General features: G+C 43.9%; 1 protein-coding gene across 1 annotated transcript in view; it reads left to right on the forward strand.

Moving 5' to 3' along the window:
- The first annotated feature begins 3,813 nt into the window (after positions 1–3,813).
- The window catches only part of ARHGAP25 (Rho GTPase activating protein 25), an 85,266-nt gene continuing 71,339 nt past the window's right edge, over positions 3,814–17,740 (forward strand). The window contains exon 1 of the mRNA XM_080813941.1: positions 3,814–4,254. Within this exon, the coding sequence (XP_080670067.1) occupies positions 4,194–4,254 (61 nt within the window). The 5' untranslated portion in view covers positions 3,814–4,193. The remainder of the gene's footprint in view (positions 4,255–17,740) is intronic.

Below are 17,740 nucleotides of genomic sequence, written 5' to 3' on the forward strand. Positions count from 1 at the left end.
CCGCTAGTCTCTCGTCCTTAGCAACCTCGTCAGCAACACTCACTCTTTTGGTGCAGTCTCTGACCTTGTGATGGGAGCCCATCCCCGGACTGGAGCCAGGACCATGCACATCTCTTTTCTTCCTACAGAAATTCCCTTGGGCAGTCAATCCCACCGCCAGAATGGCTCACCTCGTTTTCCCTTCTTTGCCTGCACACTGCCACTGACCTTTCCCTCTCCCTGGCTCTCACCTGGCCATCTGCCATAGCCCCTCATCCAGACCCCAATAATAACGTCTACATGGCTTCTCTTTCCTCTAGGGTAAAGTCACTACTCTTACCGAAGCCTACCAGGGGTCCATCCCCAATCTAGCCATCTCTCCATCTCTCCTCCCTCCTACCCCTTTCACCCTTTCCCAGAGCAACCTAATGAGTTCTTTCCTTCCTCTGTGCCTCTTGCATGCCTTTGTTTGTCTGGAAGCCTTTCCCAACTCACCTGCCTCCCTAAGTCCTTCATCAAACCTTAATGTAAAAGACATTTCTCCCAGGAAACCTTCCTTCACTCCCCAGGTCCCTGTGAGGCACCTCAGATATAAACTCCCATAATTCCCTACACTTCTCCCAACATAACTCTTCTCTCAACAAACTGTTGAGAGCAGAAACATGAAAGCAGAAACAAAGTTCATGGACATTCCTCCAAAGTCTAGCAAAAATGAAGTCCTTACTCAAGAAATGGTTAATACTCAGTAAGCAAACAGATGAATGGATTTTTGCTTTTGTTTTTGCTACTGCAAATGCTGATTTAAACTTTGGGGCCAGACAGGACATCCAGTTCTTCATTTCCTGAAGGTCAGGAAGAAGGGGAGAAGCCCCACCACAGACAGCTGCTCTCTAACCCTGTCCAGCAGCTGGCTGACCCCGAGTGGGCTCCTCAGAGGGAAGGCTGCTGGGTTGGGCCTTTCCAGGGGTGCTTTTCATCTGATCGCCTTTCCAAGCATTCATAGCCAACTTCCCCATCAGTCATGAGTTTTTCCAAGACTTACAGGAACCTACCCTAAAGAGTAAAGGAAGTTCTCTGTATGTTTCTAAGTGCTACCTTTAAAATATTTTCAGCGTTCCTGAGTTAAAGGTCCCAGTACTAGAACTTTGGATCATGTCAACTTCACTATGGAGGTGCTGCTGAGCTGGGGCTCAGGATGGTTATCCACTGCTCCTCCCCTCCAAGCCAAGATAGAAAAAAAGAGCAGTGGTGTTTGGCCAAAATGCAGAGTTGGGGTTCCAAAATCTCTGGTAGGCTGAGTCAGCTTCAAAGCACCCCAGCACCCCTGGGGAAGTTGGAAAGTAGCTAGGTGAACTGGGTTAGTGTGATGGGTTGGAGATTTGATCAGCAAGTAATCACTCCCTTCTCCCCTCCCCCACCACCTCAGCGTTGTATGTACTTCCTATCTCCCTGCCTTTGAACTTGGCCATGTGATGTGTGTGTTGGCTCCTGGAATATGAGCAGACATGATGCAAGCAGAGGCTTGAAGAATGTGTATGTGGTTCTTCCTTCTTACGTTCCTTTTGTTCACAATGAGAATATACCTCAGGTCACCATTGCTCCTTCAGCTTGGTCCCCTGAATAAAAGTTTTAGGCATGATTAGTTTGAGATGGTTGTGCGATATCTAAGCAGAGATGTGTACGATTTGGGGTTTGGGGTGGTCTGGGCTAAAGTTCTACACTGGCCCTATCAGCAGATGCATGGCAATCAAACCCTAGAGATAGGTGAGCTCACCCAAGTGTGGGTATCAATGGAAAAGAAGTCCACTGTGTGAGTCTTGGTTTTCTCCAATATTTGGCAGTAAGAGAGATGAGAAGGAACCAGCAAGGAACCAGAGAAGGAGCAGCTGGAAAGGCAGGCAGATGACCAGGCCAGTGAGGCATTGTGGGAGCCAAGCGGAGAGAGAGCTCAGAGTTGGAGAGAGTGATCAGCGTGTCCAAAGCTGCCAGTAGGGCACTGGGCTGACATGTAGCCCAGTCTATCACTGGTCCATCACTGACAGTGATTTAGTGACAGGGATGCCATTGATGTCCTTGATAAGAACGTATTCTGTAAAGTCCTGAGGGCAGAAACATCAACAGAAAGGTTTCAGGAGGGAATAATAGGACAAGCATTTGCAAATGTAGACAATCCTTACCAAAGCATTGCTCCAAAATGAAGAAAAGAAATAGGGCTGTAGCAGGAGGAGGAAGTAGAATGTAGAGATTTTTTTTTTTTTAAACAAGCTTGAATGCTGATGGGAATTATCCGAGAGAGAGAGAAGGAATTAATTCAGATGGAGGAATGATAGGGGAGCCTGGGCGGGGGGGTTAAGTTTGTCCAGCTCTTGGTTTCGGCTGAGGTATGATCCCAGGGTGGTGAGATCGAGCCCTATGTCAGGCTCTGTGCTCAGCGTAGAGTCTGCTTGGGATTCTCTCTCTCCCTCTGACCCTCTCCCTGCTCATGCTCGCTAAATAAATAAATAAATAAATAAATAAATAAATAAATAAATATTTTTAAAAAATAATCGAAAAAAAGATGGAGGAGCGATAATATGGCTCATTGACTATAACTGGGAGGAGGCTGAGTGTACAGACTTACATGTCTGTACACATGTAAGACACGTAACCGTGTCTACTACCTAGACACGGTAGTAGGATACAGACATTCTCTTCCAGTTGTACCAACTTTTCTCAATAAAACAGGAAGTAAGGTCGTCAACAGAGAATGAGCATATGTGAGATGAAGAAGAAAGTACGACCAAGTCATCCAAGAGGGTTGAAGAATGAATGGACCAAAGATGTGTAGTTTGCATGCTGACTAACAGTGACTCCCGTGAGCACTTTTACCTACTAATAAAGCCTCACAACACACCTATGAAGTAGGGCCTGTTATTTGCCTCATTCACCGATGAAGAAATTGAGACACAGAGTGGTGAAGAAACTTGTCCAAAGTTAACACAGCAAAAAAGTGATGGAACCAGGATTTGAACACAAGCAGTCTGGCTCTGGACTCAAATACTTAATCACTAGATTAGGCTGAGTCAGTTAAACATGTGAAAGCCTGTCACAGAGCTGAAGTAAATGAGATAAAGTTTGAATTAGCATCAGTGGTACAACCACCGTGTGCTAAGCTCTATACAGGATGCCTTCATGACTCTCTGCAGTCATGGTTTTTATCGACCTCATTTTTCTGCCTGAGAACATTGAGGCCCAGAGAGATTCAGTTGTTTGTGAAAAGCTGCAGAGCTAAGAAGTGGAAGATCTGCGTTCTGAACCCAGGTGAGTCTGATTCTTAAACCCACACCCTGTACGCAATGCCAAAGAACCATTAAATCACGCGAGTGGGTCTACCCAGCCAAAGCCAGCTTAGTAGCTAAGTACCTCAGAGCCCTCCCCACATGAGGCTTTATCCCAAGCAGGAGGAGAACTTACTCTCTGGTCCTAACAGCAGGGAGAATTTAAAAGAAGGAAACTTTGCGGGGTGGGGGAACGCAGGTTGTCTTACTGACCATTTTTGGATGCCTGATCCACTCCGTTGGGAGGAAGGCTTAGAGGTACGTGGTGGGACACTTGAAATTTTGTATTTCGTTTTCTTTTGATCAAAGCTATAGCCTTAGATCACAAGAACATTCATTCTACTTATACGAGCATTTCCAAAAACGGTTTTCTCAAGAAAGAGTGCTCATAATGCATCATCTACACCGAACAGCCACCCACTTCCTCAAATGCAAGGAAGCAGACAGTTAAAGAAAAAAAAAAAAAAAAAAAAAGCCGAGAGGCAGCAGTTGTTGTTGATCACGACCTCGCCTCCGTGAGGCCTGAGAGTCTTTCGAACAGGAGCTCTGCTTCTCATGACGCAGAGTGAAGTATCAACTGGGATATTTCTGGTAAAACTGAAAGCAAGAAAAAGCAAGGTGCACAGTTCAGGAAGCACCAGCCCCTGTGGGACCGTTGGAGGCCTTGGGGGGATTCGGGTGCCATCCCCAAAGTGACAGACAGATGGATGGACCTTTCTTCTGAAAGAAAGGGGGACTCATGCTGGCCAATCAACTCCAAACCCAGGATTGCTTGTGAAGAACCCATAAAGGGGAACACACACACAAAACCTAGAGGGAAACATCGAGAAAGCGAGAAGGGCGGGAATCGTGACAGACCTGTCGCTTCGGCAGCTACTCACCCGAAGAGGGAGCAAAATGTCCCTGAAGTTGCCAAGAAACTGGGAGTTCAACCTGAAAGTGGAGGCTGGGAAAATAGGTACGGTCAATGTCTTTTTGCTGCCCTTGGGTTCTTATACTTGAACACCCCCATTTGCATGTTGGTCTACAGGGAGCTTAATCTACTTAAAAATGGATCTCTCGCCAAATCCGAGTCTGGGGGAAATTTGCATTCAAATTGATATGTTGGCTCAAAGTTCCCAAACTGGGAGAGGGGGGGTTCTTTTCTGGTTGGAGCTGGTGTCGGAATAGAGCTTGTTGGGGTGTGATGGGCTGAGGCCACAATGGGGCACTTTGGATGGGCTAAGTCTGCAGATCACACACGAAACTGAGAGTTTTTCTCTTATTTTTCATGAAAGGATAATATCCCTCCTGTTTGGACACTTGTCCGTATTTTGAGTGGTCTTTCCTGGGATCACAGGGAGCAGTCTTTCTGAAGTGCTTGATTGGTGAAGAAACTCAAAGGGTCCTGTTTGTGAGGCAAAAAGTAAACATTGAAGACCAGATAGGAATGTAGAGACAGTTGAAGGTATAATAAAGACACTTAGTTGAAGGGACAGAATGGGAGGAAATTCTTAGCGAAGCTGAAAAAGAGAAATGCATTGTAGATTAATTAAAAGATGATAGCGTGTTGTCTGAAATATTCTGGCCTTTAATCCATGCTTCTTATTAATGATCATAGTGACACATCGATTTTAATCTGTTATATAACTGTTATCATGAGTTTCTTTATATGGGTTACTTCTATTATGTAATCGATCACAGTAATTTGGGGGAGAGAAGTTGGGCTGAAATTGGTTTCCCTGTGTTTTACAACCACACCTGCACAGTGAGCTAACTTCCTTGACATTAGATAAGTTGGGGGGGGGGGCAGGGTTTCTCATGCCTTGGAAAAGTTTTGTTTTGAACGAGGTTTAGATGAGGTCTTCTACTGGTGGTTAATATGTTCCTAAAATAAGTGGTCCACTGCAAAGCCACATAACAGAGGGTAATGATGTAGATCTGAGAAGAGATTTGAAAAACAATCGAGAGTAATCAGAGAAGCCATTAATCTTCGTGTCCAGGGAGGATTCATGGTCCCTAATCAAGCTAGGAATCATTGCATGCTGAGGCTGGTTCCGAGAATAGGTAGTGTGCATAACTCTTACATAAGCAAGAGATTTTTCTCCTAATTACTGTTGATACCAGTGTAGTTGGCAAATGCTCATTTTATTATATGTCATAAAAATTAGTTTTTAGAAGTAAAACTTCTATGGTTTTGTTCCTTTTTAAGTGTCTGGCTTCTCTCCACCTGGGGTCATTCTAACATTTTACCATCGGTGTTTGAACAGGTCTTACTCTCCTGCTTAAAAATAGGAAATGTGAGATTAATGATTAAATGATTAATAGATTAAATGGTTATATGATCCCCCCCCCCCCAGCTGTATAGGAAATGACCACATTAGAGCTCAGTTTCTACATGTTCTCAGACCTGGGATTAGGTTGGGTAAATTTCATGATTTTACCAATGTTTATTAAATCATGGTCCCATGGATAGCCTCTATGAGAGTCACCTCAAGCACTTGCTAAAAATGCAGGTTTCTGGGCATGATCCTGACTTGTGAAATCAGAATATCTGGAGGGGGGCTCATGCACCTGTAAATTCGCAAGCACCCCTTGCTCCATCCCATCTGATGAAGGAATTCTGCTGTAAGATGTGTGGTCTACATGAGTAGACTTGAAGAACTACCATTCAGCCAGCATAGAATACAGTGTCTGGTCCTGGTGGGCACACAAAAACATTTGTTGACTAAATGAATGATGGACTGTAAGCTGATGATATTATTTAGTAGTATTTAATGAAAAAAATAATAACTACATCATGAAATATAAAGAAGCCCTTCTCACTATCCATGTCATTTACAAGTTTGTCACCCTCCAAGAGAATGGACTACAGCCAGAATATCTTTCATGAGTATCATGCTGATGAGAATTCAGATCACAAGCTGAGTTCTCCTAGGAGAGAGAGTCACTGACTCAGCCACAGGACCCCTGGTCCCCTCTCCAGCAACTGGTGTCCAGGTTGACTGTAAGAACTGGCTTAATGGTCTAGCAGAGAATCGCACAGCTGTTAAGAAGGTGTGTGGAATGGGGAGTCATGTCAGGGAAGTCAATGACCATTCTGTATATTGAGGAGGGGTAGGTCAGGGTTTCTCAACCTGCACACTATGGATATTTGGGGGCGGGATGGGTCTTAGTGATGGGGGCCTCTCCTGTGCTTTAGAGGATGTAAGCAGCATCCTTGGCCTCTACCCATTCGATGATGGCAGCACTCTCCTACTCCGACCAACTATGACAACCAAAAATGTCTCTAGACATTGCCAGATGTCTGGGGAGAGACATCTGTCCTAGTTGGGAACCACTGGAGAAGAAGATCATCCCAAAGAGTGGAACCCAAGTATCACCTTACGATTCACTTCCTGGGTCAGTTTTCAAGAGACCCTTCGTAAGCTGTAACTTCAGGGGGCTGAGCAGTGGCCTAGGGGGGATACCAGAACCAGCACTTGCTTATGGAAACAGCAAGGCTCTGACAAATGATGTGACACAGGAGGGGATTCCAGCTATTTCTTTTTGCCAGCTATGCTTCCAGTTTCCCCTAAACCCTGTGAGTGCGGAGTCTGGGTTGGAGTGAAAGTGAAAGTCTGTGAGAGTGGGGGAGAGGATCCCTCTCAGAGAGCTGACAGTGGGGTGTTGGGGGGGGTGCAGGGACTGGCTGGCAGGGCTGACCCAGAGACCACCAGCATGGGCCCAACAGTGCTGGGAGGATGTGACCCAGGCCAGCCTGCCTCTGCCTGGTGATCCTAGTGGACCACCCTGGAGGAAAGGGGAATGGAGAGCAAACAGATATGACTTCAGGTGGAGCCCAGAGCACACATTTCTCTGATCCTTTATCATCTTCTGTTTAGTCCAACAATGAAAACCATGGTAGCCTTCCACTGCTTTCTTGCTCTTTGAGTGAAATCTCCTTTTCCACCTATCTGTCCTCCTCACTGAAGCGTAAGCTTCAGAGGGCGGGTTCCAGGGCTCAGCATCTTCTCTTGCACATAGTCCAGGGGTCTGGCACCCCCAGCGCCCAGCATGCAGAGGGCATTGACCATCCAGGGAAAGCCCCCTTTCTGCCCCGTGGGTTGGGAGCACTCAGTGGGAAGATTACCTGTCAATTTCCGGACTGCCTGTATTGCCTTCTGTCTCAGGTCCATCTTATTTTGTGCTTGGTTCCCCCAAGTTAAAATGGGAAGCAGACCCTAAAGAGCATATGGACTCTGAGATCCATAATGAAAGGTACTGCGGACATGGTGTTTCAATTTTTCTTCTCCCCTCTGAAATTTAATGTTGAAATCAGAAACAATTGAGAAACAAAATTTCATTACTCTAGTCTCCCAAGTAGTAAAAGTCATAATGACAATGGTGGGGCTTCTTTTCCCTACTTAATTTTTTCTTCTGTTTGATAAATCATTATTTGTCTGATATAGTTTGTCTAGTTTGGCCTTTTAGAAAATCTGAGTAGAGAGAATGAAAACATTTTGTTCCTTAAGATTGTCCTAACTAATCCCAATTTATAAAACCTAAGGTTTTATTCCTGTTAAAAGAAGTCTGATTTGAAAGTATAGGTTTTTTTTTTTTAAAGATTTTATTTATTTATTTGACAGACAGAGACACAGTGGGAGAGAGAACACAAGCAGGGGGAGTGGGAGAGGGAGAAGCAGGCTTCTCACTGAGTAGGGAGCCTGAAGAGGGGCTCGATCCCAGATCCCTGGGATGATGACATGAGCTGGTGGCAGACGCTTAAGGATTGAGCCATCCAGGCGCCCCTGACAGTATAGTTTTAGATAAATAGATGCATCAATAGATCCACAGATACACAGAGATAGAATTCATATATAAAGCAGTTCTATGAATCAATAAAAAGGATAAAAGAAAATACACAACATGAAGAGGAATTTTACAGAAGAGGAATGATAACACCAGTAAACATATGGAAATAGGCTTAATCACGATAATCAGGAAATGTAAGTTAAAAACACAACAAACTTGTCACCCAGCAAATTGGCTAAAATGAAAGTCTGACAACACCAAGTGCTCTTGAGGACATGGAACAAAAGAAACTCTCCTATGCTGAAGACACAACCATTTTTGGAAAAGCATTTTAACATGGCTTTGTGAAATTGATGACGCACCAGCCCTCCGAAGTGGCCATTTCACTGCTCGGAGACAGTCCTTTGGAGAAGCTCCCATGCGTGGGAATCAGAATAGAGGCAGGGACGTTCCCGAGTAGCATTGCTTATAATAAGAGGGGCAGGAAGCAAGCCACAGCAACAGGTGGAAAAGGAAACTGCAGTATTTTTATTAAATGGAATGCTGCATAAGACCAAAAAGAAATTACAGTTACCTGTGCAAAAACGGAAACTTTGGCAGAAAAGGAGAGGTGCAGAAGAGCAGAATGGGAGTCATGTACATTCAGGTTAAAAACCCTATCTGTCCTTGGCCTCACTGTAAGGAGCAGCAAGGAGCTGACTCATATAAAACTCAGGTGATGGTTATTTCCAGAGGGAAAGCAAGGGAAAATACATCTGAGAAGCTTCAAAGGTGTAACTACAGTGGAAGGTACATGAGAGTTTATTTGATTATTGTAAGTAAAAGGAACAAAGAAATGAACACATGCTTAAAGTAGTTAACTAGTGAAGGATTTATGGGTGAGACATACACACGCATATGTATTATTATTATTATTATTTACTCCTTAATCCCCATTACCATTCCCTCCACACTCTTCCCCTCTGGTAACCATTAGTTTGTTCTCTATAGTTAAGAGTCTGTTTCTTGATTTGTATCTCTTTCTCTCTCTCTTATTTTTTTCCCTTCGCTCATTTGTTTTGTTTCTTTAACCCACTGAGCCACCCAGGCGCCCCTTGTTTTGTTTCTTAACTTCCACATATGAGTGAAATCATATGATATTTGTCTTTCTCTGACTGACCTATTTCATTTAGCATTATACTCTTTAGCTCCATCCATGTTGTTGCAAATGGTGAGATTTCATTCTGTTTTATGGCTGAATAATATATTCCATTGTGTGTGTGTTTGTGTGTGTGTGTGGCGGGGGCGGGGGAGGGTGGGTGGGTTCTTCTTTATCTGTTCATCAGTTGACGGACATTTGGGCTATTTCCATATCTTGGCTATAGTAAATAATACCGCTATAAACATAGGGGTGCATGCATCCCTTTGAATGAGTGTTATTGTATTCTTTGGGTAAATACCCAGAAGTTTGATCACTGGATCGTAGGGTAGTTCTATTTTTAGCTTTTTGAGGCATCTCCATAGTGTTTTCCATAGTGGCTGTACCAGTGTGCATTCCCACCAACAGTGCAAGAGGGCTCCCCTTTTTCCACATCCTTACTAATACCTGTTGTTTCTTCTGTCATTGATGTTAGCTGTTCTGACAGGTGTGAGGCGATATCTCATTGCAGATTTGATATGCATTTCCCTGATGATGAGGGATGGTGAGCATCATTCATGTGTCTGTTGGCCATTCTGTAGGTCTTCTTGGAGAAATGTCTGTTCATGTCTTCCCATTTTTAATTGGATTATATTTTTTGGATGTTGAGTTGTATCAGCTCTTTATATATTTTGGGCACTAGACCTTGTTTATTTATTTATTTATTTTAAAATTTTTATTTATTTATTTGTCAGAGAGAGAGAGCACAAGCAGGTAGAGTGACAGGAGAGGCAGAGGGAGAAGAAAAGCGGGCTCCCTGCTGAGCAAGGAGCCCAATGTGGGACTCTATCCCAGGACAGTGTGATCATGACCTGAGCCGAAGGCAGCCGCTTAACCAACTGAGCCACCCAGGTGTCCCTCGCCCTTTTTTAGATATGTCATTTGTAAATATCTTCTCCCATTCCATGGGTTGCCTTTTAGTTTTGCTGATTGTTTCCTTCACTGTGCAGATTTTTATTTTGATGAAGTTCCAATAGTTTATTTTTGCTTTTGTTTCCTTTGCCTCAGGAGACATATCTAGAAAGAGGTTGCTATGGCCGATGTCAAAGAGGTTACTGACTATGTTCTCCTCCAGGATTTTTATGGTTTCAGGTCTCATAATTAGGTCTTTAACCCATTTTGAACTTGTTTTTGTGTATGGTGTAAGAAAGTGGTCCAGTTTCATTTTTTTGCACATGGCTTCCTGTTTTCTGAAACCATCTGTTGAAGAGACTATTTCCCGTTGGATATTCTTTCCTGCTTTGTCAAAGATTAATTGGCCATATAATTGCGGGTTTATTTCTGGGTGTCCTAATCTGTTCCATTGATCTATGTGTCTATTTTTGTGCCAGTCCCATGCTGGTTTGATTACTACAGCTTTGTAATATAACTTGAAGTCTGGAATTGTGATGGCTTTACTTTTCTTTTTCAAGATTGCTTTGGCTATTCAGGGACTTTTGTGGTTCCAAACAAATTTTATGATTCTTTGTTCTTGTTCTGTGAAAAATGCTGTTTGTATTTTTATAGGGATTGTATTATTGTTTTATAAATGTTTTATAAATGAGTTGGGCTCCCTGCTCATCAAGGGAGTCTGCTTCTCCCTCTCCCTCTGCCTCTGCTTGTGCTCTCTTGTTCGCTCACGCTCTCTTAGATAAATAAAAAAAATCTTTAGAAAAATGACGAAAGCTAAAACAAATTCCAGAGTGCTTGGTCAAGCATGTTGGCACAAAGTATTATAGGCAACAAGTGCTCTTTGGTGATCCGCTGGCAGCTGCAAAGCCTCCATCTGACTGCAGAGGTTGGAACAAGCCAGGACCCACAGCTGGTTGTCTGTAGACTTTCTGCACCTCTAGACCCAGGAGAGAGGGTTTTCTTGGAAGAGCTACATGGTCCCAAAGTCACCAGGCCTCCCTCTTTGAGCATATTTCTCATTTTGAATGAACACAGATATACCGGATCCCCAGGTTGGGAATCCCAAGACCATGAAGCCCACAGTGAGCTGGTCTGTTTGTTTGGCATTCAACTTTGGTAGATGCTTGTTTTCTTTCTTTCTTTTTTTTTTTTTTTTAATCATTTTATTTATTTGAGAGAGCGAGACAGAGAGAGCATGAGCAGGGGAAGGGGCAAATGGAGAGGGACAAGCAGGCTCCCTCCTGAGCGGGGAGCTTGACATGGGACTCGATCCCAGGACCCTGGGATCATGACCTGAGCCGAAGGCAGATGCTTAACTGACTGAGCCACCCAGGTGCCCAGGTTGATTCCTTGTTCAAGTAAAAAAGCCTGCCCTATGTTGTCATCGACTTACCCTTAGTCATCAATTAAATTCTTTCCACAAGGTGCACATTTCCTGCTGCCCAAATGGCCTCCTGGCCATTTGGGGAAGAGAGACTGATGCTATTCTAAACAGCAGTGGAGCGAGGCTCACCTTGAGTGGTGACAGGGAGTCAAAATCTTGTTTTCTGTTCACTCATTGACAAAGTCCTCCCTGCAGAGGCCAGACAAGGTCGATTTAGATTCTGGACGTTGTGTTAGATCGGGGACTAAAGTATACTTGGATTGGCAGAGGTGAGCTCAAATCTCAGAAAATTGGACTTGAGTGAGATACCCTGTAGTCCTCGCATGGTATACACGGCCACAAGCGTCTTCCAGTCTCGGGACTACTGCTGTCTCTGGCTTGCAATTTACAAAGCCTCCGCACAGTGTCCAGTGGGAAACCATGTGGAGACTCGGCCTGTCCACTTCAGAGCTGGAGTGTGATCCCTTGGGTAAGGAATGCACATTATGGGGTTTTGGAAAGATCCTGGGAATGATTGAGAAGAATAAGCTGGTGATGATGACCCTTCATGTACCAGATGCTTGGAAGGAAAATAGTAAAACCTCTCATGAAGCAGCCCCACGGTTGGCTAACTGGATACAAGAGAAGGGAGCGTGTGAAGAGCCGACATGCAGCCCCAGCTGTGACCACAGTGACTGGCAAGACCCGCTGGTAACAGTGATGAACTGGGGACAACACCAGGGGACATCCCTGGGGCGGCACAGACCAATTGAGGGATCCTTTCCAGGGGATGGTATGTAAATTTTGTAGAGTTCCCAGACAGGAACTGAGATATGGAAGTTACAAAAAGAGAAAATAATTTACATTTCTTGTTTTATGCTTTACTTGTCACCATGTTGCTCCTTGAAATATTTTTTCCTTTGATCATTTTCTAAAAAACCAAGTATCACTTAAACAAAATTATACCCGTAGGTCTGGTAGCCAAATACAAAGACAGTCTTGCCTTCTGCTCCTGTGGGCTTACAGGCTAGTGGGGCACAGAAAAGGAGACAATATTAAGACAAGTCCTGTGGTGAGAATAGCCATGGGAGCCAGAGGAGGGTGTCTATGGAGAGGAATTCTGGTCCAGCCCCCCCACCCCCCACCGCCCCGCTGCCGTTCTTTTCTCTAAGGTATGGATGTGTGCTGTCTATAGCGAGTTGCAGCCTTTGCCATCTTTCTCAGGCTGGTTTTCCTGTACTACTTTCTGTTTCTTTGGAGAAGAAAAAAGCTTTGTAATTTTGGGTAGCTTCTCCTAGCAAAGGGATTAAACTCAAAGTCCTTAGGATCTGGCCCTGCTCACTTGCCCGTGTGTCCCCTGCCACCTTGCCTCCCCAGGCACAAACACAGACTCATACTCCAGACCTCAGCTGTATCTCACTTTTCTCATCTGCATGGAGCCCCTCCCTACTCAGGGCTCCCTTTGTAGAACCCGATTCCTACCCATGCTTTGGTCACAGCGTAGACATCTTGCCTTCTCAGAGTACTTTCCTCAGAAGGAGAGTAAAAGAATCCTTTCTCAAGCTTTTCAAACAGAGAGGCTTACAGCTTAGAGACTGTGGACTTCCTCTGAGGTAAATGTTCCTGAGGTGAATGTTCCTGAACTTGCCTACATGCGTCAACTCCACCCACCTAGGGTTTTTGAACCACAGAAATCTGTCCTATTCTGAAATACATAGCACCAATGTTCTAGGCCCTCACTGGAGAGAACAAACTCGAATTGCCCATAAAAACTGTCTAAGGGACGAATTGCTCATTGGCTTTTCTCGATAGGAGTGTGTGATAGGAGGTGGGTAGGAGGGTGTGTGGTAGAAAAAAGAATTCATGTGCTTAAGATCCTTTTGCTAATTTGCTGTGAATCCCAAGGCAAGTTACTTAATTATCAAATAGGATAATGATATGTATGTTGAGAGGAAAAAAATATGTCGTGCCCGTAGCACATGTTTAGGTGTTCAGCAAACTTCCTTTCTTTATAGATAATCTCATTTCCAACTCAGATCAAACTAGAGGCTGAACTTGGACTACGTGGACTTGGTTCCCGCACAGAATGAGCTCACTGAGTTATGCTTCCATATTGCACATTCTTTTTTTTTTTTTTTTTTTATCTTTACTGCAAATAATGACTTCATGAAATTTGCCCCAGGTTTGTGTTGTAAAATGAGAACGAGGAATGGACAATGCCATTGACACCTATGTGAGACTCTGTGTCAGAAAACTCACTGAGAAGGGGCACCTGGGTGGCTCAGTGGGTTAAAACCTCTGCCTTCAGCTCGGGTCATGATCCCACGGTCCTGGGATCAAGTCCCACATCGGGCTCTCTGCTCAGCAGGGAGCCTGCTTCCTCCTCTCTCTCTGCCTGCCTCTCTGCTTACTTGTGATCTCTATCTGTCAAATAAATAAATAAAATCTTAAAAAAAAAACTCACTGAGAATTCAGTGTTCGGAAATACTTTGTCTCTTTGGAGGGACTGGTGCACTTTCTCCTTTCTGCATAGTTGTGCAAATTATTGTTTCTCTTTTTGTCTTGGCTGCCAGGAAGCTCAGAGCTAAACTGAAGCTCAATCACAACTTTTATCTATTCACTTCACACACGTATATTTTCCTTTGTCTTTGATATAAATTTACGTGTTCATTGTAAATGAGCTTTCTGTTTGAACATGAGAAGCCAATTAAACCTTTGAGGAAAGGAGGGTGATTATAGGCAATGTATTAGCACACAATTCCTCAAATGTGCTGTGGCTAGGTTTTCCACTTATCGGTAGCAACTGGGCATGACAATTTTTTAAAGAATGGTGTTCAAAGAATGTCAGTGCTGAGAATGAGGGATTTTGTTTGTTTGTTTGTTTTTTAGTTTATAAGTGAAAATGTAACTCTATGGCCGCTTATATTCTTCCCCTGGAGTTGTGGGAAATGTGGTTGGTCCAGTCATGTTTCTCATTCATTCATAAAACGTTTATTTGCTGACTTCAATATGATAGGTCCTTTGCAAAGAGCATTCTCAATGTTGTGCTCCTCACACTGATAACACACGCTCACCCACACCTCCATCTTCCTAAAAGAAGTATTTTCAAATGTTGGTGCCACCACATTTTCTCCGTAAGCTGTGAGGTGTCAGTCACCAGGACTGTGACTGACTCAGGTGACAGCTACTTCACTTCCTTGCTTCCTCCTTATGCTACCCCCCCCCCAAATGTGTACACACAGATCTTAGTTCCAGATGGGACTGATGATTCTCTACTGCTGGAACCCTGGCCTGTGGCTTCTGAACCAGTCGTGTGCTTCCTTGTTGGTTTGGGAATTTCAAAGTGAAAGAGGAAGTGCTATGGTATAAAGATTTTAGGCTATGTAGAATTCTTTTAATATTTTAAAAGGAGCCAACTGTAGATGTGGTGTGGTAATTCAAAAGCTAGCTTGGAGTCAGACTGCCTAAATTGGATCCCATCGTCACTAATTGCTAGCTAGGGGATTTTGATCCTCAGTTTCTTCATCTGTAAAATGGGCACAATCATAGGGCTAACCAATACGGTTATTGTGAGGATTAAAGGACATGATCTTTGCAAAACCTGTAACATAATAGCAAGTACTGGTGTGCGCTGCATAAATATCACTTGTCACCATCACTGCACAGGCATTACGACACTGTAATAGGTACAATACCAAATCCTAACAAATCAGCACTGAGAGGGCCAGCCAGCATTATGAACATTTTGTTTGTCTTGGTCCAGTTTAATTCTTCTCTCTTTCGTTTCCTTTTCTTTTCTTTTTAAAAGATTTTATTCATTTATTTGGCAGAGAGAGACACAGCAAAAGAGGGAACACAAGCAGGGGGAGAGTGGGAGAGGGAGAAGCAGGCTCTCTGCTGAACAGGGAGTCCGAAGTGGGGCTTGATCCCAGGACCCCAGGATCATGACCTGAGCCGAAGGCAGATTTAACCAGCTGAGCCACCCAGGTGCCCCCTTTCTGTCTTTTCTTTAGATAAGCGGTCTTTGTAACCTCTGCAGATCTACTTTCCTGCTCAGTGTTGGTCCCAGTCCCAAGGCAACCAAGCTGGGCTATTGCTGACTAGCTATCTTTCGTTTCTTAACTCCTTTTATCTCCAATCTTTGAAAATAGAGCCCTTCCTTACATTTACGTAGCTTCTTTTTTTCTGTTTTCTTTCTTTCTTTTTTTTTTTCAAGATTTTACTTATTTATTTTAGAGAGAGATAGAGTGCAGGTGGGGACAGGGGTAGAGGGAGAGAGAGAATCTCAAGCAGAATCCAAGCCGAGCAAGGAGGCTGACTCGGGACTCGATTACAGGACCCTGAGATCAGGACGTGAGCCAAAATCAAAAGCCGACTGCTTAACCAACTGAGCCACCCAGGTGCCTCTCTTCTTGCTTTTCTTTCCTTTTTCTTTTTTGTCATCTATTTCCTAAACCTGTAAAGTACCTGAGTGATAACATTCCAGGAAGCCTAATGGGGAGTTTGTGCTAGGTCACTGTCCCCGTGCTGTTGTGAAAGGAGATGTTCCTCAGACTCCCCTTACTTTGGGAAGGAAAAGAGTGACTCTGGGCTGTGCCTGGCCTGGAAGACCCTCCCCCATGACTGAGGCACCACTTCCTCCAGAGCTGCTAACCTCTGCTGCTGTCATAAGTGTCCCTGGCCACAGAAGTGAGGGTGAAAGTTGTTTGTTTGGGCCTCCCTGGAGTCCGTGTTTAATGTTGGCAATCACTTCCATGGGGCTTACAGCAGCAGCAGGCAAGTTTTTCCAGTTTACTGTAAGAATCTTGCTATTGTGGCCTACCATTCATTTTCAGATCATTTTTATTTAGGTGTGCTTATGAGGAAACAGCAGGACCTTCACAATGAGGCTTCCATTTTCCTTTGGCCTCAACTCTGCTGTTGCAACCCAAGGTTTTTTGTGAGTGTATTCCTCCCCTCTGATATCCTTCTGCATTGTATTCTGTGTGCTCGTTGAGTTAGGGCTCAGAAGCCTGTTTTGCTGGTGGGTGAAAAATCTCACCATGCACACCACCCAGAGTTCTGATGATAACAGGGACAGAGTAGAGTTGTCCCCTTCTCAGCCAAGGCCCTTTGCGCTGGGTCCTGCCACCAACCTGCCTCCTCTTCACTTGGCACTGACCTCCTTGTGAACCATCCTGCTTTTTCACACTCAGCTAGGATGACCAGCTGTCCTGATTTGTCTGGAACCCAGGGGTTCCTGAGCTATGAGACTCTCAGTATGAAAACCAGGAAAGTCACCCTGCTCCTAGTGCTCAGTCTGAGAAAATAAGGCATTTGGGGACCATTGTGAGAGGAGCTCTGTATAGCTATAGAATTGAATTTTGGTGATGTCACACAGTTTAGGGTAAAAATGAAATTATAGGAAAATTTCTTTAAACCTTGAATTGTTCTTTTTTTTTAGTGCCCATAGTCCGAAGTCCTTCCAAATTCTTTCTTTAGCCTACCTGCAACTGTTATACTAGCTTCCTTTACCTATTTTTATGAAACTTAAAATTCTTGCTTATACTTTCTCTGGAAGGATCGGGAGCCTCACCTGTCAGCCATATGGCAAGGTACTTCCTTCCAGAATCACACACACACAAAATCTCTGTCCTGTGGGTCTCTGTATCTGGCCCCCTAGGTTTGCCATTCTACTTTCTGTATTTTCTTTTTGATTCTACTTCCCTCACCCCTATCACTATAGCCACCACCCGTCTCCTCCTGGAAGCCTTCCTGAATTGCCCAAGTGGAATAGTCCCTCCTATTCTGTGAAATTGCAACACTTTGTTCACTTTCCTCTTTTCTGGTTGATACATATTTATTGGATGCCTACAATGTGCTGGACACTTTACTAGGCTCATGATGTAAGAATATGAAAAAGACTAAGGTCTTGATCTCAAGTAGCTTGCAGTCTCAATGGGGAGACACTCAGAGGAAAGCAGGGCTCTCCCACTAAAGAGAATCAGAAGTTCTTTTTTTTTCCTCCATGCATAATTTTTTAAAATTATTTTTATTAACATATAATGTATTATTAGCCCCAGGGGTACAGGTCTGTGAATCATCAGACTTACACATTTCACAGCACTCACCATAGCACATACCCTCTCAATGAGAATCAGAAGTTCTTAAGTGAAATAACAGTGATTGCGAAAATTTAAAGATTTTGTTTATTTATTTATTTGAGAGCTAGAGAGAGAGAGAGAGAGAGAGACAGCATGA

Source organism: Martes martes (genome assembly GCF_963455335.1).
Source record: "Martes martes genome assembly, chromosome: 9".
NCBI lineage: Eukaryota > Metazoa > Chordata > Mammalia > Carnivora > Mustelidae > Martes > Martes martes.